At 54.0% G+C, this 22670-nt stretch overlaps 1 protein-coding gene across 1 annotated transcript; it reads left to right on the top strand.

The window, feature by feature from the left end:
• Positions 1-5573: 5573 nt before the first annotated feature.
• RAB11B (RAB11B, member RAS oncogene family) lies at positions 5574-16241 on the top strand. Its single transcript, XM_079915640.1, has 5 exons — positions 5574-5840; positions 12834-13029; positions 13892-14085; positions 14437-14517; positions 15176-16241. The coding sequence occupies exons 1-5, from the start codon at positions 5801-5803 to the stop codon at positions 15319-15321; spliced, it is 657 nt and encodes a 218-aa protein (XP_079771766.1). The 5' UTR covers positions 5574-5800; the 3' UTR covers positions 15322-16241.
• The last annotated feature ends 6429 nt before the right edge of the window (positions 16242-22670 follow it).

Raw genomic sequence — 22670 nt, 5'->3', positions numbered from 1 at the left:
GGCAATGCAGGAGACACGGGTTCGAGCCCTGGTCCGGGAAGATCCCACATGCCACACAGCAACTAAGTCCCTGCGCCACATCTATTGACCCTGCACTCTAGAGCCCGCGAGCCACAACTACTGAGCCTGTGTGCCACAGCTGCTGAAGCCCGCGCGCCTAGAGCCTGTGCTCCACAACAAGAGAAGCCACCGCAATGAGAAGCCTGCACACCGCAACGAAGAGTAGCCCCCTCTCGCCGCAACTAGAGAAAGCCCGCGCACGGCAACAAAGACCCAATGCAGCCAAAAATAAATAAATAATTTTAAAAAAATTGAAAAAAGGAATTGAAAAAAGGTAGGACTTTCACAGTATGTGGTTCAATGTTATTTAATGCACTGCTTACGATTATCACCCCTATCATATGGCGCATTATCATAGGGCACGTTTGGGACGTTTGCCTGTGCCCTGAGCCCCAGCTGCTGTTTTAATAGAGAACCTATTTTTCCAATATTCCTAGGGGTTCCTTGGGAAGGTGGTGGGGGCCTCTTTCACTAGAGGAGAGCCTCTGTGTTGGGGACACACTAGCTTCCCTGGGGCCCTGGCTGAGCATGGGTGACGATCTCCTCAACACTTGGAGGCCAGACCCTCTCCAGGATCCTTGTTTGGGGGTGTCCTGTATCGGGCAGGCTTGGAGAGTCTCCCTTGAGACCACTGTGGCTGAACTGGTGGGGAGTCCAGTCTGTTGAGGTGGGGGCAGAGCCCTCCCAGTTACGTACTCTTTATTCTCAGGTTCGGCCAAACAGGGCTGATTGCTCCAATGCTGCTGCTTCTTCTGCTATCTCCTCCTCCTCCAACACAGCATTTCCTGCCCCTCCATCACTGGGAATGACAGAAAGAGTAACCACCATGGCTGGGAACCAAACAAGAGCCAGGAAGTGAATCCTGACCCAGCCAACTTCAGAGCTGGCGCCCTTAACCATATCACTCTCCTGCGGAGGGGCCAGGACAGGACACTCAAGCTCTGTGGCCTCAGCTCCCGCATCTGGAAAATAGGGATGGTCTGGTACCCCACCCTCCCATCCGCACCACCCCTTCCTGTTCTCCAGGTACTGTGAGGATTTCATGTAGCATTACATGAAAAGCAGTCTGAGTAGTGTCTGACTCATGGTGAGCACACAACATAAACGTGAGCCATCATTACTAACACTATCATTACTGTGAGCCATGCTGGATGGGCGCTGGAACAACATGACCTAGACAGGAGAAATGCCTTCATGGTGGAGGTCACTTTTGAGTCAGTTTTTTTTTTTTCTTCTTATTTAAAATGTTTATTAAGAAGGTTTACTTTTTAAAAAAATATTTATTTTATTGAAGTATAGTTGATTTACAATGTTGTGGGGCTTTTTGTTTTGTTTTTTTTGGCCATATGGCTTGTGGGATCCTAGTTACCCGACCAGCGATTGGACCCAGGCCCTCGGCAATGAAAACACGAAGTTCTAACCGCTAGACCGCCAGGGAATTCCCTACAATGTTGTGTTAATTTCTACTGTACAGCACAGTGATTCAGTTATACATATATATGTATAATTTATATATATATACATATATATAAATTCTTTTTCGTATTCTTTCCATTATGGTTTATCACAGGATATTGAATATAGTTCCCTGTGCTATATAGTAGAACCTTCTTGGTTTTTTTTTTTGTTGTTTTTTTAAGGCCTTTATTGAATTTGTTACAATATTACTTGTTTTATGTTTTGTTTTTCTGGCCCCAAGGCATGTGGGATCTTAGCTCCCTGACCAGGGTTGGAACCCACACCCACTGCATTGGAAGGCGAAGTCTTAACCACTGGACCACCAGGGAAGCCCCGACCTTCTTGTTTATCCATTCTATGTATGATAGTTTGCATCTACTAATCCCAAACTCCCGATCCATCCCTCCCGCATGAGTCAGTTTTCAAAGGATAAAAATTCTACAAAGATGGGGGAGGGGTGTGGCACCGCAGCAGGAGAGCACTGTTTGAGAGCAAAAGCCTGGCTGCCTTGGAAGGAAGCACGGCTCCTGTCTGGAGAACCAGTGCATTGCCCCACCTGGCTGCAGCGAGAGGCAAGAAGCTTGGGTGGTGAATGCGGGTGGGGTGGGGAGGGGGTTTGGGTGGGAATGTGCTGGGCTTCAAGCCAACAGCCCAGGAGTGTGCAAAGGCCACTAGGGTCCTCCCTGGACTGGCTTCCAGACTGCCTCAACTTTTCCCCTAAGCTCATCTCTGGGCCCTTGGACTCAACTCTCCAGCCACTGTGGCCTCCTGGCTGTTCAGAGCCATTGGGCTCTCTCTCACTTCTTTGTTTTGTCTGTCTAAAATGCTGTTCCCACCACCTCCTCCCCCTCCCTCGGACTCAGTGTAAATGCCACCTCCTCCGGGATGCCTTCCCTGCCTCCTTAACTAAGTAGATCCGCTGTCACATAGCCCAGTTTATTCCTGGGCTCACTGCACTCTGAAATTTCTTGTGCGTGCTGTTGTTTACTTGCTTCTTGTCTGCCTGTTCCACTAGACGTCAGCTCCCCAAGGGCTGGGACTTGTCTCCTTCAACTCTGCATCTCCAGCCCATAGAGCATTGCCTGGCCTGACTTATGTTTTAAAAGACTCTCGGGGGTGGGGGGGATAAATTAGGAGTTTGGTATTAACATATACACACTACTATATATAAAATAGATAACCAGGGACTTCCCTGGTGGTCCAGTGGTTAAGACTCTGCGCTCCCAATGCAGGGGGCCCAGGTTCGATCCCTGGTCAGGAAACTAGATCCCGCATGCCGCAACTAAAAGCCCGCATGCCTCAAAGAAGATCCTGCACACCGCAACTAAGACCTGGTGTAGTCAAATAAATAAATAAATAATTTTAAAAGTATATAAATAAATAAAATAGATAGCCAACAAGGGCCCACTGTATAGCACAGGGAACTATATTTAATATCTTGTAATAACCTATAATGGAAAAGAATCTGAAAAAGAATATATATGCCACTGAATCACTTTGCTGTACACCTGAAACTAACACATTGTAAATCAACTATACTTCAATTTTAAAAAAAATTATTTATTTATGTTTGGCTGTGTTGGGTCTTCGTTGCTGCGCACGGGCTTTCTTTAGTTTCAGTGAGCGGGGGCTACTCTTCGTTGTGCTGCACGGGCTTCTCATTGTGTGGCTTCTCTTGTTGCACAGCACAGGATCTAGGTGCGCGGGCTTCAGTAGCTGTGGTACGCAGGCTCAGTAGTTGTGGCGCACGGGCTTAGTTGCTCCGCAGCATGTGGGATCTTCCCAGACCAGGACTTGAACCCGCGTCCCCTGCATTGGCAGATGGATTCTTAACCACTGTGCCACCAGGGAAGCACCCCCAATTTAAAAATATATATTTATTTATTTGGTTATGCCGGGTCTTAGTTGCAGCAGGCAGGCAGGCTCCTTAGTCGTGGCATGTGGGCTCCTTAGTTGCAGCATACAGGCTCCTCAGTTGTGGCACACAAACTCTTGGTTGTGACATGCATGTGGGATCTAGCTCCCTGACCAGGGACCAAACTTGGGCCCCCTGCACTGGGAGAGCAGAGTCTTAACCACTGCGCCACCAGGGAAGTCCCTATACTTCAATTTAAAAATACATAAATAGGAATTGCCTGGGGTCCAGTGGTTAGGATGCAGCTCTTTCATTGCTGAGGGCCCAGGTTCAGTCCCTCGCTGGGGAGCTAAAATCCCACAAGCCATGCGGCGTGGCCAAAAAAATTTTAATTTAATTTTAAAAATAAATAAATAAAAGACTCCATGTGGCTGCTATGGGAAGAACAGACTGTGTGAGGTGAGCTCAGATCAGGGAGCTTTGGGAGCAGGAAACTACACAGGTCCGTGAAGTGATGACAGGGCCAGTATAGGGGTGGTGGCAGTGGTGAGGGTGAGAAGTGGTCAGAAATTTAAGAGGGAGGAGGGACAGAGTAAGGCAACTGAGGGAGGGGTTGGGAGAGAGGGGCAGGGGAGTAAAGGACGAGGAGGAGAGGGGAGTCCACCACCTCTGGCTTTGATGATGTGGGTGAATGGATGGAGTCACAGGAGGAGGAGAGGATATGGGAAAAAGAGGCCAAATTTGTGTTTGGGATGCCTGATGGACATCCCAAGGATGAGGTCCAGGAGGCAATAATTATTATTATTATAATTAGCACATGAGCTATACTTACATGATCACTAATCAAACATTTCTGTGACTTTCCTGGTGGTTCAGTGGTCAAGACTCCGCACTCCCAATGCAGGGGGCCTGGGTCTGATCCCTGTTCAGGAAACTAGATCCCTCATGCCGCAACGAAGATCCCACGTGCCACACTAAGACCCGCGCGGCCAAATAAATAAATAAATAATTTAAAACAAAACACAACGTTTATTGCCCACTGAGGACACAGCAGCGACTGCCACAGACACAGCCCCTGCCCTCACACGGCTGATGTTCTGTTGGTGGGGGACAGAAACTAAATAGGATTGTGAAAATTTAAAAGAAGAAACCTTAACTAAAACTGGAGTCAGGAAGTCTTGCAGAGGGAGCTCTTATGCTCTGCCACTCCTCAGTTACCCCAAACAGGAAGACATCAATTACAGACCCCAACCAGAAGAGATGTACGTACCTTGCACTCCCAAACAGTAACTGCGATTACTTTACTAAAACTGGAGAAGAGATTTTCTTCCCTCCCAGCAACAAGCCCAGCCAATGGAAACACCACAGCTTAGCCAATGAGAAGCTGCCCTCACCTGAACGCTTACTTTCCTCCGAATTAACTTTCATTTCACTATTGTCCATGACTTCTTGTCTCACCGTCTTTTCTATAAAAGACTTCCATTTTGTACAACCTCTGGGAGTATCTCTGCTTGACAGATGAGATGCTGCTTGATTCATGAATCTTTTAATAAAGGCAATTAGACCTTCACACTTAGTAGAAGTTTGTTTTTTAACAGGATCGAGAAAGAAATGCATACTTTAATGTCAAGTAGGGATAAATCCTTGGGGTGGGGGTGGAATAAAACAGGATAAGGGGACAGAGAAGGGGAGACAGTCTGACACCGAGTAAGGATTTACAAATATTTGTTAAAGACTTAATGACAGACAGTGGGTGGTTGATTTAGTATGTGTTTAGGTCAACGATCTAGTCATACTCCAAAGATTCCATAAGGTGAGTTTCTCCCGTTTTACAGAGGGAGAAAACTGCAACCCAGAGAGGAGAGGAGACCTCTAAGCTAAAAAAGTCCCCACTCAGATGTTCCCCCAGAAACTGCCATTTCTGGGGGCAGCGGGCGTGGGGGTGGGGGTGGGCGGCCCGCAGAGCAGCGCGCATTGACCTATGACGTCATCGGGACGGTAAATAGCGTAACACTACCTGGACGTAGCCCCATTTCCCCTCCCGGACAGGTCCTCTGCTGGTCCGGTACTGCCTGAATCAAACCCCTCATTGGCTACTCTCTCCGTCAATCCGTTTCATTCTTCCAGTTTTTCCGCCCCGCCTTCCAGATCTCGCCTGTGATAGGCTGGCGAGGCCGTCACTTCATAAAGGTCCGCATTCCTTCCGCCTTTCTCCAGGAGACCGAGAGAGAAGAAGGTGGATCTCCGGCGGCGCCCACCCCGGGGGCTCTGATTCCGCCTCTTATTGGCTTCTCTGGGTGCCGGTCGCTACGCCATCCATCGCTGATTGGCCATCCGGCCGCCACTCTGCGCGGCGCCGGCTCCGCCCCCGTCGGGTGTTTGTGGTGGGGCTGCGAAGTCGCCAATCCCGCCGGAAGCGCCAGGACAATGGGGACTCGGGACGACGAGTACGACTACCTATTCAAAGGTGCGGTTGGTGGGGCACAGACGGGCGAGCGGGCGGCGGCGAGGCGCCGGGCAAGCACCCAGGCTGCGCTCCAGGCCTCTGGGCCCAGGCCGGAGCCCGAGACTTGGGGCCTGGCAGGCCAGGCAGCCGGGATGGCCAGTGCAGGCCGGGCTTGGTCAAGTTCGGGCCGAGATGCGCAGCCATGCGGGGCAGGCTGTCCAGAGAGGTTTGGGGGCCCGGGATGCTCCGAGGCGGGGCCAGGGCCCAGGGGGGTGGGGCCCGGGGCAGTGGGAGAGGCCGTTAGGGGCGGGGCATTCAGAGGGGGCGGGGCCGCCCCAGCATTTGGCGGGCCGGGCTGGGTGGAAAGCTCCCTTCGTGATGGGGGCGTGTCCGTTAGAGGCGGGGCTAGGATGTGGTGGGCGTGTCCAATAAGTGGGCTAGGGTGGGCGGGTGGGGGTGGTGCTCTCATGGAGTAGGAGGGGCCAGTCTTGATTGGTGGCAGTGCATCTGGGGGCGGAGCCCTGGAAGGGAGGGGCGGACAATGGGGGTTGAGGTGCGTGTGTGGCAGGGGTGGGGGTGTTTACCCTGGATTGGGGAGCAGAGTCGGAATTGCGTGTAGGGGCACCTGGGGTGGTGGCGGGGGACTGTGTGTGCTGAACCCAGGCCTGGTGGTTAACAGCAATAATTGTCTTAACTCTTAGAGCTCTTGAGAGCGCTGTCAAAGCACCTGCACTTTTCTAAGCACTTTACACACATGAATTCATTGAAATCCTCAGCACAACCCTGTGAGATCCATATTATCCAGCATCTCTCTTTATGGACCTGGAAACTGGAGGGACAGTTTAAGTATTAAAGCAAGATTTGAACCCAGACCACTTAAGGAGTGTATCTGGGGGGGCTTGTGGCCAAGATCTGGGACTGGGGTTGTCAGACGGTCTCCTCCAACCTGCTGGAGGATCTTCCCTGCCAAGGCAACAGAGGACTCTAGGAGCCTCAAGTAAGGCCTAGGAAGGTCAGGCAGCTTAGGGGTCACTGACTTTCCAGTACCTTCTGTGCCACCCTAGGCTTTGGCCAGGTCTTGTGCTGCTGTGCTGGGCTCCCTGGCTGGCATTGGTCACCCTTGAGAGCTAACCCCTGGATGCACACAGGACACCTTTGCCATGCTGCCTGCTGCGTGAGGGTGTGCTTCCCATGCCAGCCATTGACATCTTTCCCTCGTTGGGGGAGCTTGGCCATCCCTGGGAGTGTGGCCTGTGTGACACTGTGTGTCTATGGTATTATCCCTGGTTGGGTCTGGGGTTCTGGGGACCTTGGGAATGTAGAAAATGGGATGGAGCACTTCCTACCTGGGATATCCACATGGTAAAAGGTTTCTGGGCAGAACGAGTCCCCATGCAAAGGTCTGGAGTTGTCACACAGCACCATGGGCTCGAGGAGCTGCCTGCAGGCCGATACGTTGCTGCCAAGTGAGGCTGTGTGGTCGGCAGGCATTGGGCCCAGGCCCTTGTGCCGACTGAACCTTGGGGTCTCACTTTAGAGGCAGAGGAAGCTCTGTCAGGGCCTTGGGGACGGATGATAGGTGGACTGGACGCCAGTCCTGCTGCAGCTGGTGCCTGTCTCTACCCAGCCCACCCTGAGGCAGCTGCTCCCCAGGTCCTGGCTGGCACCCACCTGGATGTGTTACTACAAGGGCAGGGGGCGTTCCTCCCAGTGTTTCCGTGGTCATTCCCCACTTGTTATTTTCAGCCGTTTGCTGTTGTAAATAACCCAGCTCCAAGTGTTTGCACGAGTCATCGTTTGCCCTTTGGGTTATTTCCTTGAAGTATGTTCCCAGAAGTCCAGTTATTGGGTCAGGGGCAAGGGAGCAGGCTGTGCGCTTCTCAGGATTCATCTCCGGAGTCCTCTTCCTGGAAACACTAGTACCACAGCTGGTGTGGGGGGGGCGGGGGCGGTGCCTGCCTGCCCCGCTGCCCTCTCCCACTGGGCTCCTTTTCTGAGTAGAGCAGGTGCCCTGCTGACTGTCTCAAGCCAGGTCAGAAGCGAAAGTGTAATTCACAAGGTCAGTGTTTACCAAACGGGTCCTCTGACTCACCTTCACACGTAACGCCTTGTTGGAGGACCCTCTATTATCTTTTAATATTTGTTTGTTTGTTTTTATAAATTTATTTTTAATTTTTGTCTGTGTTGCGTCTTTGTTGCTGTGCACATGCGGGCTTTCTTTAGTTGTGGCGAGCGGGGGCTACTCTTCGATACAGTGCGCGTGCTTCTCATTGCAGTGGCTTCTTTTGTTGTGGAGCACAGGCTCTAGGTGCATGGGCTTCAGTAGTTGTGGCACACAGGCTCAGTAGTTGTGGTGCATGGGCTTAGTTGCTCTGCGGCATGTGGGATCTTCCCAGACCAGGGCTTGAACCTGTGTCCCCTGCATTGGCAGGTGGATTCTTAACCACTGCGCCACCAGGGAAGTCCCCTAATATTTGTTTTTAAATCCACTCAGTTTTTGTCTCACTTAAATAGGAAAAGGAAATTCTTTCTGACTCATAGAAGGAAGGAAGGAAGCCAGCAGGTAGGCAGGCCGCCACCATGGCATCACTGGCCATAAATATGGCAGGTAGACTGAAACGTGAATACACTGCACCCCACAGACCCTCCTGAGACCCCGTGGCCTGCAGAGGGTCAGGCCTAGGCAGTACAGAGGTGTCCAGGACACAGCTGTGCCAGAAGGGTTGACAAGGACCAGAAGGGTTGACAAGGACCGGTACTCTCACCGTACATCTCCCCAGCCCTGCTGCCTGGTGCGGGGAGTCCTTCAGGAGTGGAGGGGGGCTGTGATCCTCTCATCCCCCATCCCGTGCCCAGCCTCCCCCAGGCTTCAGTCACCTTCCCCAGGCCCTGCCCTGGGCACAGAGGGACCACACCTCTCACGTGGGGCGCTGGCTGCCCCCTCTCTAGCCGTCCCGCCACTGACTTGCTTTTTTTGGCAGCCACGTCACAGGTTGGCTCTCCTGACCCCCCAGCAGAGGCCAGCAGATCCCTGTGGGTGTTCCACCCCCCCCCCAGTCCCCGTGTGGCTTGTTTTCCTCCCTGCTCATCCCCCGCCCCCGCCAGGAGTGAGGCTGTTTATTTGTACCTAATTATAGATCCTCACATTTATCCTGCTAACATTTTATCCTTTTCAGCGAGGGGCCATTTTCCCAGCCTGCCGATCAATCCCCGGGGGCGCCCCAAACTCTCCTCTGATGGACTGGGCGGCAGGGGCCACAGTGCGAGCAGCTAGGTCCCCAAGGGCCACCAAGGCCTTCCCAGAGCTCCCACCACTCACTCACTCCCAGGGAACAGGCCGGCCCCAGTGCTCACCAGGTGCTCCCGAGGCAGCCTCCTGGCTCTCTAGCCTGAGCAGACCTCACACCTGGCCGGCTGGTCTGGGACCCGAGCACACCAGCTCCCCCCATTATGAATGGTGGCCCTGCCTGTGCCCCGGTTTGGGGCACCTGTCCTCTGCTCTCTGATTCCCCCGGGGAATAGCTCCTGGGGGGAGGGGTGGAGCCCTGCTCTGCCTGGAGTCGGGGAGCCGAGCGCCCCCAATGGCCACTCGGTGACCTGAGTGTCAGAATGGGGGCCCCAGATGTGCCACGCTGTCGTGGGGCGGGCCCGAGGACCAAGGGCTTCCAGGAGCTGCCAGCTCTTTGTTTTTGCCAACTGGGCTTGCCTGCTCTGCCAGCCAACTGGTGTGCCCAGGGGGACCGTGTCCCGGCCAGTGATGCCACCAACTCCTGTGGAAATGCTGGGGGCTGCGTCCTCAAGGGCCCTTTCTTTCCCGGAGACAACAGATGACTTGTATCTTCGACAATGCCATTCTCATTCCCAGCCTGCACACGGGACCAGCCCGGCCGCTGCCCTGCTGGCCACTTCTGCATTGGGCACTGCGTGCCAGGGACCGCGGGGGCAGCCCCGCCTCCCCGCCATTTGTCCGGGCAGCGGCTGGTGGCCGTTGTTCTGCTCTGGCCTCCACTGTTCTCACTGGGTGACCTTGGGCCAGGGAACTTGGTCACTCTGTATTGAGCGTCTCCAGCTGTACACGATAACATGAACATCTGTCGCTGGGGTGGCCCTAAGAGCTCCGTAACAAAGCCTTTAGGGCTGGGCCCGGCCTGAGGGCTGAGGAGATGGTTGGCTGGGCCGGGGCAGAACCCCGATGTGGCAAAGGGGATCCCGAGGCTGGACAGCTGGACAGGGCTGGGAAGGGAGTGAGAGGGTGGGGAGGATACAGGCAAGGGCCCAAAAGGACCCTCCTCCTCATTTCCTGTTCTGTTCCTGAGGATATGAGAAGTATGTACAGACCTCCCTGGCTTTGGCCAGCTTCCTGCAGCTGCCGTGGGCACGAGGTGACAGGGTGAGAGTGTGGACAGTCAGTCCAGTCATGGCCCCACTGGCATGGCTGGGCGCCCTTGACCCTCAGCCCCAGGCCCATGTCCATTCACCTCTTTCCACCTTTCTCTGAAGTCAACTTGGCATTCTTATGCTGGGTGCCCCCAGTGTCAGGGGAGGACGCTGACACTGTCATCACAGATGTTGTGGGCTAGGCCACGTGGTGGTTTGGGAGAAGAGGAGAAGCCTGCACCCAGGGATTTTGAAGGACAAATAGGAGTTTGCTAGCTACTCTAGGGGTTCAGGATACCCCAGATGGTGGGAGAGGAGGAAGCTGAACCCAGACCCCTGAGCTCAGCCCTGGATCCAGAAAACCTGCGTTCACATCCGGCTGGACCACTCTCCAGCTGGGTGGCCCTGGGCAAACTGCTGGTCGCTGCGCTTGGTTGGGGGATGGGAGTGAGCCTGCAGTCATGCATGGACTCAGAGCCCAGCTCTGCCTTTGGTGACCACGTGCCTTAAGCTGGTCATTCCCCCGTCTGCACCTCAGTTTCTCATCTGTAAAATGGGTCATGTGATACATATGTGAGATGATGGCACGGGACGTTCTTCTTGTTCTTGTTGTTCTTGGCTCTAAAGCAGCCTGTCCAGAGAGGGTGCCGGGTCCTGGGGGCTGCCTGGCCCGCCCCCTCCTTACTTGTGGCCCAAGGATGGTGACCTGGCCATCTTCCAGTGTCGGGGGAGGTGGGCCTGGGAAGCTCCGCCAGCCACTTTGGCGTTTGTTCATTCGACAGGCATTGCTCAGGTGCGTCCCGTGCGCCGGGCAGTGCACCAGGTCCTGGGGATACAGCAGGGAACCAGACTGTCTGAGATGGCTGCCCTCGAGGCAGAATGACAAAAAAAAAATCTATAAGGGAAACCTGGTGAGTGTGAGAGGGTAGGGAGAGCTATGGGGGAAAGGTAGGGGAGGGGAATGGGGAGTGTTGGGGGGAGTGGGTTTTGGGGTTTTTTAAAATATATTTATTTATTTGGCTGTGCCGGGTTTTAGTTGCGGCGTGCGGGATCTTTAGTTGCGGCATGCCAGCTCATAGTTGCAGCGCGCGGGATCTAGTTCCCCGACCAGGGATCGAACCTGGGCCCCCTGCGGTGGAAGTGTGGAGTCTTAACCACTGGACCGCCAGCGAAGTCCTGGGAGGGGGGTTTTAAGAGGATGGCTGCAGGGAGCCTCCTCGATCAAGTGCCATCCGAGGGGCCACACAGAGTAGATGAGGGCAGGAACCTGGTGGGTACCCAGGGAAGAACACTCCAGGCAAAGGGTAGCGTTGCAGGGAGGCCTGTGTGTCTGGAGCAGAGTGAGCGAGGGAGAGAGAGGCAGGAGGTGAGGGCAGGGAGGGGACGGGGCAGGTCATGCACGGCCCTGTGGGCTGCCAGAAGGACTTTGGAGGTGGGAGCCCTGGAAGGCTGTAGGCAGAGGAGGGATGGGACCCACGCAGGGTGCTCACAGGCACCCTCTGGCGGCCAAGAGGAAAACAGCCTGTTGGCTGAAGCTGAGAGTAAATGTAAGGGCGGGCACCAGGGAGGAGGCTGTCACAGCAACAGGGAGTGACGGGAGTGATGATGGCCTGGGGTCAGGGAGCAGTGAAAGTGGTAAGAAGCAGCAGGAATCTGAACACGTACACGTAGAAGTTCTCATCAAGGAAAAACTTTACATCGGGGCCTTGGGTGACCAAGTCTGCAGCCCCCGTGGCTCCCCACGAGCCAGAGCCACCCTGGGGTACCAGAGCCTAAGGCCCACACTTGGGGGTCCCTGTGGTTTCCAGCTGGGACGTCGGAAAGAAAGGCTGTTTCTTCTGCGCCGCACACACACCTATGCACACACTGACACGAGTCCCCATTGTGTCCTGGGTCTGAGCACAGCCCTCCAGGCCCGGGCCCCTCCAGGACCCTCCAGCCTAGAGCTTGGAGCGGCTGGGCCGCTAGAGGCAGGGCTTCCTCAGGTGGGGGCAGGAAGCTCAATAAAGGGAGGGATGGAGGGAAAGACCCGCCTATGCCTGCCCTGCTCTGCCCTGCGCTGCTCAGGAGGGCCCTTGTTCCCACCTCCCTGCAGGACGATCTGACCCCCCCACCCCCGCCCCGTCTTAGCGTACGAGATGCTGGCTGAGTTCTGATCCCAGGCATTCCCGTGTCCCCCTCCCTGAGGTGGCTCTTGTTACTGTCTCCCTTTTCACACCTGTGGAAAAGGCAGCCCAGAGACGTTAAGTGACTTGCCCAAGGTCACCCAGCCCTGGGGCTTTCTCAGGCATGCCTGGCTGCCCAGGTCACCAGGGCACTCTGGAGGTTTGGGAGTTGATGGATCCCCAAGCTGCCTTCTGCCGGGATGCCTGGATCCCTGTGTCCCATCAGAGCAGGGGCAACCCTGCTCTGAAGGACCCTATTCGCTTCTGTACCAGGAAGCGTGGTTCCTCGGGCCAGTGGCCCCAGGACAGCTCCAACTCTGCCCCGTCACTGGCTGTCGCGTGTCTGCAGCACCCGGAGCGCCACTGTGAAGGTTCTGTGGGTGGACGTGGGCAGCGCGTGGGGTCTTGGCTCGGGGGCGCTGCCCCCCTCTGACCCAGGGAGGCTCACTCGTATCCCTCCCCGCCCCCACAGTGGTGCTCATCGGGGACTCGGGCGTGGGGAAGAGCAACCTGCTGTCGCGCTTCACCCGCAACGAGTTCAACCTGGAGAGCAAGAGCACGATCGGCGTGGAGTTCGCCACCCGCAGCATCCAGGTGGACGGCAAGACCATTAAGGCACAGATCTGGGACACCGCTGGCCAGGAGCGCTACCGCGCCATCACCTCGGCGTGAGTGGCGGGGCCGGGAAGGCCGAGGGCCCCAAAAGATGGGTAGGAGTTGGGCTGGGGGGGGGCGGGGGAAGGGGAGAGCACAGACCTGAGAGCAGGGGGCGCAGGGTGGAGGGACAAGACCCCCAGGAGCTGTGGGACCCTCTGAAAGGCCAGTGCCCAGGCTTGGTCAGGCTGTGACCCCAGGTGGGCATGTCCCACAGCCCCTCTGACCCCTGGCGTCCCACTGAGGCACTGCAGCGTTGCCGGGTGCTGGCTACACGGTGAGGGCTGTTATCAGGCTCTGCCCGCTCCCCAGCCTGCCTGCTCGGCCCGCCCTGCCCAGCCGTGTTCCCAGCCTGCCTTTTCCAGGTGCAGCCCTGGCACCCCTGGCCCTCCTGTGCCACCCCACCATCAGGACCCCCTCGACTGCCTCTTCCCTGACCCTCCCAACTCCTGACCCTTCCCTGTCAGTCACTTGCTGTCTTCTGGAATCCCTCCACCAAGGCCTGGTCACCTTCTCGGCTCCTCGATCCCTTGGAGTGGATGTGCGTCCATCCATTTCCTTGGTGCTCTGGGCGGGCAGGGCCACGGCAGGCATTAGAGCTTCTGCCCTTTCCCTGCATAGTCACTGTTTTCCTCCTCCCCTTTTGATGGCTGATCCCGTGGGTGTCTTCTGATCCCAGATCCCAAACCTCCCTCCTTAGGCCTCCCCATTCCTGAGCTGAATCTGGGGAGTGGAGCCGGGGCCTCAGGACACGCACCCCTCCCTCGAGGCCCTGATGGCCACCCCTCGGGCCAAGGAGCCACTGCCCACAGAGCCTGGGGGGCCCCCAGGGACGCGGGCTCGGCTCACGCCTGGGCCCTGCCCCCATCCCTGCAGGTACTACCGTGGTGCCGTGGGTGCGCTGCTGGTGTATGACATCGCCAAGCACCTGACTTACGAGAACGTGGAGCGCTGGCTGAAGGAGCTGCGGGACCACGCCGACAGCAACATCGTCATCATGCTGGTGGGCAACAAGAGCGACCTGCGCCACTTGCGGGCCGTGCCCACGGATGAGGCCCGCGCCTTCGCAGGTGAGCGCACGCCGGGCCAGAGGGCATGGCCAGAGGGCTGCTAGGTGTCAGTCCGGGCCATCTGCTCTGGCCAGGGCCTCTAGGTGCCACACTTCTGAGAGCAAGACTCTGACTGAAGCATCCGAGAAGCATCTGGAATGCAGGCAGCTCCCCTGCACCAGGTGCATCTTCCCTGGCCGTGCCCATGGCTGCAGGGGTGGGCATCTCCATCCTACCCCTTCGGCCCCAGCCCTTCATTTCCTGGGCCAGGTGAGCGGACAGGCAGCCACGGTCCCCAAGAGGAGGGTATAGGGGACCACCCTCCCCCGCTTCCACCAGCTGACTCACCTGGGCAAATATTCTCTCTTTCAGAAAAGAACAACTTGTCCTTCATTGAGACCTCAGCCTTGGATTCCACCAACGTAGAGGAAGCTTTCAAGAACATTCTCACAGGTGGTCACAGGGCCCAGCTGGGATCACAGAGGGTGGGCGTGGGAAGGGCACCAGCCACACGGGTCACGTGCTCCAGAACGCAGCCCCTGAACCTTCCTTCCTTAAAACTGCTGTTCAGTCTGGACACGAGGACAGACAGGGCACCTTCCACAGCGTGAGGCCAGATCCCACCCCTGCTGGCACTCAGGGCACAGAGACCCTCTCAGCCCAGCTCCCGTAGATGGGCCCTGCCATGGCTTCACTAGAGAACAGCCCACAGGGTCAGCTGGGGAGGCAGGTGGCCTCAGGGTCCCAGAGCCGCTGGGCTTCTGGGAGTTTCTCCTGAGGGAGGAGGGCCTCTGATCTTAAAGAATGCGATACCTGTGCTGGGACTTACATCTGCAAACAGATATGGGTCCTTCCCTTGCTGAGTACACAGCCAGCATTGGGGATGGGCAGGGAGCCTCCAGGAGCCCAGCCCATGGCATGGCTCCCCCTGACGTGATGGGGGCGCACAGGGCACAGTGGGAGCCTTTGGAAGGGGTTCCAACTCAGCATCCAGGGCGCTACCGTGAGGAGGTGACATCCAGATGAGTCCTGTGGGAGGGGGAGGTAACCGAGATTGGGGGCACACAGTGCATTCACCCTGTGTCGTTCTCCCCGCCCCCGCCCACCGCAGAGATCTACCGCATCGTGTCACAGAAGCAGATCGCGGACCGCGCAGCGCACGACGAGTCCCCCGGAAACAACGTGGTGGACATCAGCGTGCCACCCACCACCGACGGACAGAAACCCAACAAGCTGCAGTGCTGCCAGAACCTGTGACCGCCCCGCGCCTGGTCTCAGCGTGCGTGCACGTCCTCATCCTCCGCCCACCCCTCACTGCCCTGTCCTCCCTGCCCACCCCCTCCGCCCCTCTGTGACTGGCTCCTGCCCTCCCATCGAGCTCCGCACGAAGAACAGGAGTTGAGCGGCATCTCCTGTCCTGCCCAAGGAAAGCTAGAAGCCCCGGCTGCTGCACCTGCTGTCCTTGGGTCCCAGTGGGCATCTCAGCGGGGCGGGGAGGGGAGGGTGGCAGGATGGACCGGGCCGGCCAGAGGCCAAGAGGATGGGCACACCGAGCAGGCTTCTCCAGTTTTCCACGGTAGCCTCCGGGGAGCCATCGCCGCCCTCCCTCTCTGGCCAGCTGGCCCAGCTGGCCCCTGGTCCCCACCCAGAGCCCCATTCCAGGCTGAAGCCCGAAGAGCAAGGCGCCAGGGGCCAGGCAGACGGACACTCTTGGCTCTTGGCATCCCGCTCCCCCGCGCGCAGCCAGCAGCGCACATGCCTTCGACCTCTCCCGTGCGTGCGCAACTCCAGCTCCTGCCTGTAGATTTATGCTGGGAGAAGACCCTCTCCCCACCTTACCCTCCTTTTTGCACGCGGCGCGCTCTCCACCCACCACCCCCTCCCTGTGCCCTTCTCTCTGTCTTGTCTCCCTGTCTGGTCAGGAACCTGTTTGCAAGTGAAGCAATATCTCCGTGTTTTGTATATACAACCGCTCTTGTAGCCTTTGGTTTTTTTGTTATTGTAGAGAAACACAGATTCTTTATACACTTTGTAAGATTTATGCCAAACCCTAGCTCTCGATCTCTTATTCTTCCTGTGGCCCCTGCACTGTTGCCCCGATGCCTCGTTTCTCTCGCCCGGTTACTAAAATGTATAATCCGACTTCCTGTACAGAAACCTGCCGCTGCGCCTTTGTCTTCTTTCTCTCCACCAGGCGGCGCTCCCGAGCCAGGGTCCGTCGCTGCAAGCTCCAGCAGCCCTGGCTCAGCCCCACCCCCCACCCCCCACCCCCGCCCCGCGGACAACGCGGAGCACCCTGAGCTGACCACGGGGGTCCTGGGGTGGGTGAGGGTGTTGTTGGGTGGACCTTCTTCTTGCTACCCGTGTGGCAGGGAGGAAGGAAAGGCGAGGGCTTGGGCAGGTAAACTCCCTGGCCCTAGGACAGCCAGCCCTAAGACCAGACGGTGCCCCTTGGGAAGGGGTGGGCTGTGCCCGCTGCTCCCTGTTCTCAGCCCCCCCCGGTTGGGTTCACTGCTTTCATCCACTGCCCACCCACCTAGCCACCACCTCACCTGTCACCTTGCCCAGGGAGGTTGGCGATGCCAGTCCCACCCCTGCTCCCTCCATCCCAGACTGACCTATGAGGAGGGCCCACGGTGGTGGGGGGGGGGGACACTGGTGATAGAGGAGAAGCGCACAGGCCGGGGGGCAACTGTTGCTCTGCCCCTCCTCAGGACCCAGCTTCTCCCGCTGGTCCGGGTGGCAGGGCTGGCTTGAGGGCCACTTGCCACTGCAGAGGAGGCTTATAGCCATCCCCCCAGGCCTATATGGGCCCTCCACCCTACCCTGCACTGATCACATGACCCAATGTGTGTTTCCTCTCACCTGAGTTCCGGCAGCTGTTCTAGAAGCTCCAGCCTCTGGCTAAAGCCACTTGTGACCTTGACCCCTAGGAGAGCCACCAGAGAGGGGGATGCACGCCCTCCAGGCACTGGCTGCCCTGCCTGGAGGGATGGGCGAGCCCAGATACATCTCTCCCGAGGAGCTCAGAGCCACAGGGAATGTTCCGAAAAGGGGGGTGGAGTAAGTCAGGGTGTGTGGTCCAGGCCAAAGGGGTATCCTGGGCCAAGGACATTGGTGGGAGAGCTGGGGGTCTGGTGGGAGCCGTTCATAACAGCCCTTGGGGGCGCTGACTCCCCTGGGTTTGGACAGGGCAGGGCCTGGAGAGGGTGGGTGGTGGAAGGAGAGGTCGGGAGGGCCAGGAAAAGTGGTGAGGCACCCTGAAGGGTTTCAAGCAGCCAGAAGATGAAATCTGGGACTTCCCTGGTAGTCCGGTGGTTAGGACTCTGCGCTTCCACTGCAGGGGGCACGGGTTCATCCCTGGTTAGGGGAACTAAGATCCCGGATGCCCTGCAGCGTAGCCAAAAAAAAAAAAAAAAAAAAAAAAAAAATCAAACCTTTCTGGAGCCTCTGTGATTGGCCAGCCCTGGGGCACATACCTGAGAACAAGAATGATGTGACCCTGTGCCCTTGGGGGTCACAGTACAGCGATGTTGTTTCAATTACTCTACGTTCTACTAAGCACAGCGTGTTCTCTCTGTGCCAGGCACTTTTTAAAAAATATATGAATTTATTTTATTTACTTTTGGCTGCGTTGGGTCTTCATTGCTGCACACGGGCTTTCTCTTGTTGCGGTGAGTGGGGGCTTCTCATCGCAGTGGCTTCTCTTGTTGCGGAGCACGGACTCTAGGCGCGCGGGCTTCAGTAGTTGTGGCTCGTGGGCTCTACAGCGCAGACTCAGTAGCTGTGGCGCACGGACTTAGTTGCTCCACGGCATGTGGGATCTTCCTTGGATCCCGCCACCAGAGAAGTCCCGGGAACCAGGTTTTTCACCATCACAGAAGGACTTTAGAAACATGTAAAGGGGCTGAAATAAACCTTGGTGTTGAATTCGAATTAGAGATATTGGTGTGCACTCATGGGTTTAAAGACATAAGATAATATAGGGACATATTGTAACATATTACAATGAGAGAAGCAAGAAATAATGACACTGGCCTTCCCTGGTGGCGCAGAGGTTAGGAATCCGCCTGCCAATGCAGGGGACACGGGTTCAAGCCCTGGTCCGGGAAGATCCCACATGACACGGAGCAACTAGGCCTGTGCGCCACAACTGCTGAGCCTGCGCTCTAGAGCCCCGTGAGGCACAACTACTGAAGCCTGCATGCCTAGAGCCCGTGCCTAGAGCAACAAGAGAAGCCACCGCAATGAGAAGCCCGCGCACCACAAAGAAGAGTAGTCCCCGCTAGCCGCAACTAGAGAAAGCCTGCGCGCAGCAACGAAGACCCAAGCAGCCAAAATTAAATAAATAAATTTGTTTAAAAAAAAAAAACTTTAAAAAAAAAGAAATAATGATACTGTGGTAGGAATGAGCCCACCTGGCACCCAGATCTTGGTTTCTAAATATTATTCCCCACTAAACAGAAGGAAAGCTCCTGGAGAAAGGGTGGAGTCCAGAACTGGGGCCGGTAAAATTTCAAGAAAAAACCACTCTGGAACATCTTGTTGAGCCAATAAGGAAGGAAGTGCCAAAGATGGAATTAGAAAACAATCATCATTTAGCAACCATTATCTGATAGAAGAGACAGACATGGTGGACACCTCCGTGCCACTCCCTTTTTCCTGCCTTCATTGAGGATGTGCTGCCTGGAGCCACAGCAGCCATCTAGCTACATGAGAAAAAGGCCAAGAGAATCTAGTATCTAGTAATCTAATATCATTTGACCAAATCAATGCCAGCAGCCATCCTCCTCCAGAATTCTTGTAAATAAAAATAAAACCCTCTTTGCTAACAACAGCAACAAAATTTAATTCAGGCAAGAATCATCAATGAATATTAAATCTGGTGGGTGAAGGTCTGTTGAGGAGCAGATATTTAATCAGTTTCATCGTATCTTCCAATAAGGCACTTACCGATAAGTGCAACATGAACTCATGCTGGAGAAACCTGGAAGACACCATTTAATTAATTAATTTAAAAAAAAAAATATTTTTTTGATGTGGACCATTTTTATTTTATTTATTTATTTATTTTTGGCTGCGCTGGGTCTCCCTTGTTGCGTGCGCACTTTCTCTAGCTGCGGCGAGCGGGGTCTACTCTTCGTTGCAGTGCGTGGGCTTCTCAGTGCGTTGGCTGAGCACGGGCTCTAGGCACGCGGGCTTCAGTCGTTGTGGCTCGTGGGCTCTAGAGCGCAGGCTCAGTAGCTGTGGCGCACGGGCTTTGTTGCTCCGTGGCATGTGGGAACTTCCCGGACCAGGGCTTGAACCCTTGTCCTCTGCATTGGCAGGTGGATTCTTAACCACTGCAGATGTGGACCATTTTTAAAGCCGTTATTGAATTTGTTACAATATTGCTTCGTTTTATGTTTTGATTTTTTGGCCGCCAGGCATGTGAGATCTTAGCTCCCTGACCAGGGATGGAACCCACACCCCCTGCATTGGAAGGGAAAGTCTTAACAACTGGACCTCAGGGGAAGTTCCTGGAAGACACCGTTTTAACATAATCAGGTTAATATAATTAGGGTAGGTTATAAGTAGTGGAAGAAATCAACATTCTTTGCCTCCTGATACATGCACTGAGAACACAACATCACTTCTGTGGTTTCTGTCCTAAATGCATGTCATGAGGAAATATTAAAGAAAAGCAAATTGAGAGGCTTTCTACAAAATAACTAGCCAGTAATCTCCAAAAATATCAAGGTCATAAAAGACAAGGAAAGAATGAGGAATTGTTCCAGACTGCAGGAGACTGAATTAGACAGCAAAATACAACATGTGATCCTGGGACGGATGCTGGAGATTTAAAGAACTTTACTGAAACTCTGAATGGGATTTGGGAATTACCTGGTGATATTGGATCCATATTAATTTTCTGATTTTGAAGATCATACTGTGATTATGTGGAAGAATGTGCTTTACTTAAGAAATAAACTGGGGGGCTTCCCTGGTGGCACAGTGGTTGAGAGTCCGCCTGCCGATGCAGGGGACACGGTTCGTGCTCCGGTCCGGGAAGATCCCACATGCCGCAGAGCAGCTGGGCCTGTGAGCCATGGCCGTTGAGCCTGCGCATCCGGAGCCTGTGCTCTGCAGCGGGAGAGGCCACAACAGTGAGAGGCCCGAGTACCGCAAAAAAAAAAAGGAATAAACTGGGACTTCTCTGGTGGTGCAGTGGTTAAGAATACGCCTGCCAATGCAGGGGAAACAGGTTCAAGCCCTGGTCTGGGAAGATTCCCCCATGCTGTGGAGCAACTAAGCCTGTGCGCCACAGCTACTGAGCCTGCGTTCTAGAGTCTGCGAGCTACAACTACTGAGCCCACGTGCCACAACTACTGAAGCCTGTGTGCTCTGCAACAAGAGAAGCCACTGCAATGAGAAGCCCGTGCACCGCAACGAAGAGTAGCCCCTGCTCGCCACAACTAGAGAAAGCCCAAGGGGAGCAATGAAGACACGACGCAGCCAAAAATAAAAATTAATTAATTAATAAATTTTAAAAAGTTAAGAAAACCAATCGGTTAAAAAAAAAAAAAGAAAGAAACACTAGGGACTTCACTGGTGGTCCAGTGATTAAGAATCGGCCTTCCAATGCAGGGGATGCGGGTTCGATCGCTGGTCAGGGAACTAAGATCCCACATGCCTTGGGGCAACTAAGCCCGTGCACCTCAACTACTGAGCCCACTTGCCACAACTAGAGAGAAGCCCGCCTGCCTCAAAGAAAGAAAGAAACACTGAAGAATTAAGGGTTAATGAGACACCATGTGTGTATCTTTTACTCAAAGGATTCAAAAATGTTAACAATTGGGGAATCTGGGCAAAGTGTTTATGGGAGCTCTTGCATTCTTTCTGCAACTTTTATGTAAATTTGACATTATTTTAAGATAAAAAATTAAAAACCCAAATGCACAAAGTTGAACATTTGATGCATTTTGATCTGCAATCATTATCCTTATTGAGGATCAAATTGTCCAGTTTGTGGCCAATGGAAGCTTCTTATTGGCTCCCATTGACATTATCTCACCAGGTAATGTCTTTGATAACTCCCTTTCTGGTACATCAAGATGTGCCATTTTTGTCTGTACATTTCCTGCCCCTGACTCAGAATCAGATTTTTCCTCAGTGTTCCTGGCTTCTTTCAACTGGAAATGGTATTTAGAGACCACGATCTGGGCTTATGGGGTGCTTATTAAGAAGGTTGGTCTTTGTTTCAGACTTTTTTTCAGTGGACAGAGGTAGGAAATGTTTGCTTTTTATAAAGATAAAATATATCATGATACTCCCAATTCAAATTCAAGACCACAGGGTTTTTCTTTAATGTGATCAATCTTACATCTGTACCTCCTTCACTCCCTCTGAAAAGCTCAGTTCTTGACACCAACATAATCACTCCTTTTCTTTATCCCAGACTAAATGTGCAACAAGCTCAGAATAACAATTTTAACACCACCACCACCAATATAGTGGTATGTACAATCAAACTGTGGAGTTTTAAAGTCATTAGTTCATCTCTGCGTTGTTTTGTCACCAACTGGATACACAGGTTAATTTGTTTTATCTTATTTTTGTTTTTAGGGATATCTTATATTTAAAATTTTGTTTTAAAGTTATATAAAATATTTACATGGTTGTAAAGTCAGATATCCAAAACAAGGTACAGTTTTAAAAGTCTAGCTTCTATCTTTGTCCCTTCTATTTTACCCCTTCCCTCTATAGGTAACCTTTTAAAAACTGTTATGATTTATTGTTCCTTTTCTTTTTTTTTTTTTTTTTTTTTTTTGCTGTACGCGGGCCTCTCACTGTTGTGGCCTCTCCCGTTGCGGAGCACAGGCTCCGGACGCGCAGGCTCAGCGGCCATGGCTCACGGGCCCAGCCGCTCCGCGGCATGTGGAATCTTCCCGGACCGGGGCACGAATCCGTGTCCCCTGCATCGGCAGGCGGACTCTCAACCCCTGTGCCAGCAGGGAAGCCCTTATTGTTCCATTTTTGAAAAATGTAAGCTAGTACAGCACAGAAGAATCTGATTAAGGTAATTGAGCTGATCTACATATTCAATAAAGGCAGGGGAAGAAAGGAGTATTGAGGCCATTCTCCATCCCCACCTCAAGCTCTTTGCATCCCACCTCAAGCTCTTCACCATTGTCAGTTCCATTGCTTCTTTAGGGAAATATTTTTGGACTTTCCAAATATTCCATGATATGCCTCCCTCACTCGCTATAATTTATCACCTTTGAAATTAAGAATTACATAATTGACTGCTTAATGTCTATGTCATTCCCTAGACTGAGGTCCATGAGAGCAGCAATATTTACTCAACATTGTGTCCACAGCGCCTAGCACAGTGCCTGGCTCATAATAGGCCCTCTTATTGATGCTTATTACATCTAATGAATGAATTTGTTGTATGTATGAATGAATGTGAATGATAAATAAATGATGTTGGCTTTATGCTCTTCCACGGCCCCTTAACCTCTCTAGACTTCTGTAGTTCCTCTCTGTAAAATGTAATCGGACGGTTCATCCCTCCCCCAGGATTGGCGAGAAGCCTAAGAGAGGTGACGAACACTTACAAATCC

This window comes from Stenella coeruleoalba (assembly GCF_951394435.1).
Source record: "Stenella coeruleoalba genome assembly, chromosome: 3".
Taxonomy (NCBI): domain Eukaryota; kingdom Metazoa; phylum Chordata; class Mammalia; order Artiodactyla; family Delphinidae; genus Stenella; species Stenella coeruleoalba.
Note: the sequence above shows the minus strand (reverse complement) of the source record. Positions and strands in the feature narration are given on the sequence as shown.

What these genes read in the sequence shown, in the direction of transcription:
- RAB11B (XM_079915640.1), top strand. Translation starts at nt 5,801, where the DNA reads ATGGGGACTCGGGACGACGAGTACGACTACCTATTCAAAG. An exon ending in GTACGACTACCTATTCAAAG is followed by an intron (nt 5,841 to 12,833) that starts GTGCGGTTGGTG and finishes CCGCCCCCACAG; the next exon opens with TGGTGCTCATCGGGGACTCG. An exon ending in TGAGGCCCGCGCCTTCGCAG is followed by an intron (nt 14,086 to 14,436) that starts GTGAGCGCACGC and finishes TCTCTCTTTCAG; the next exon opens with AAAAGAACAACTTGTCCTTC.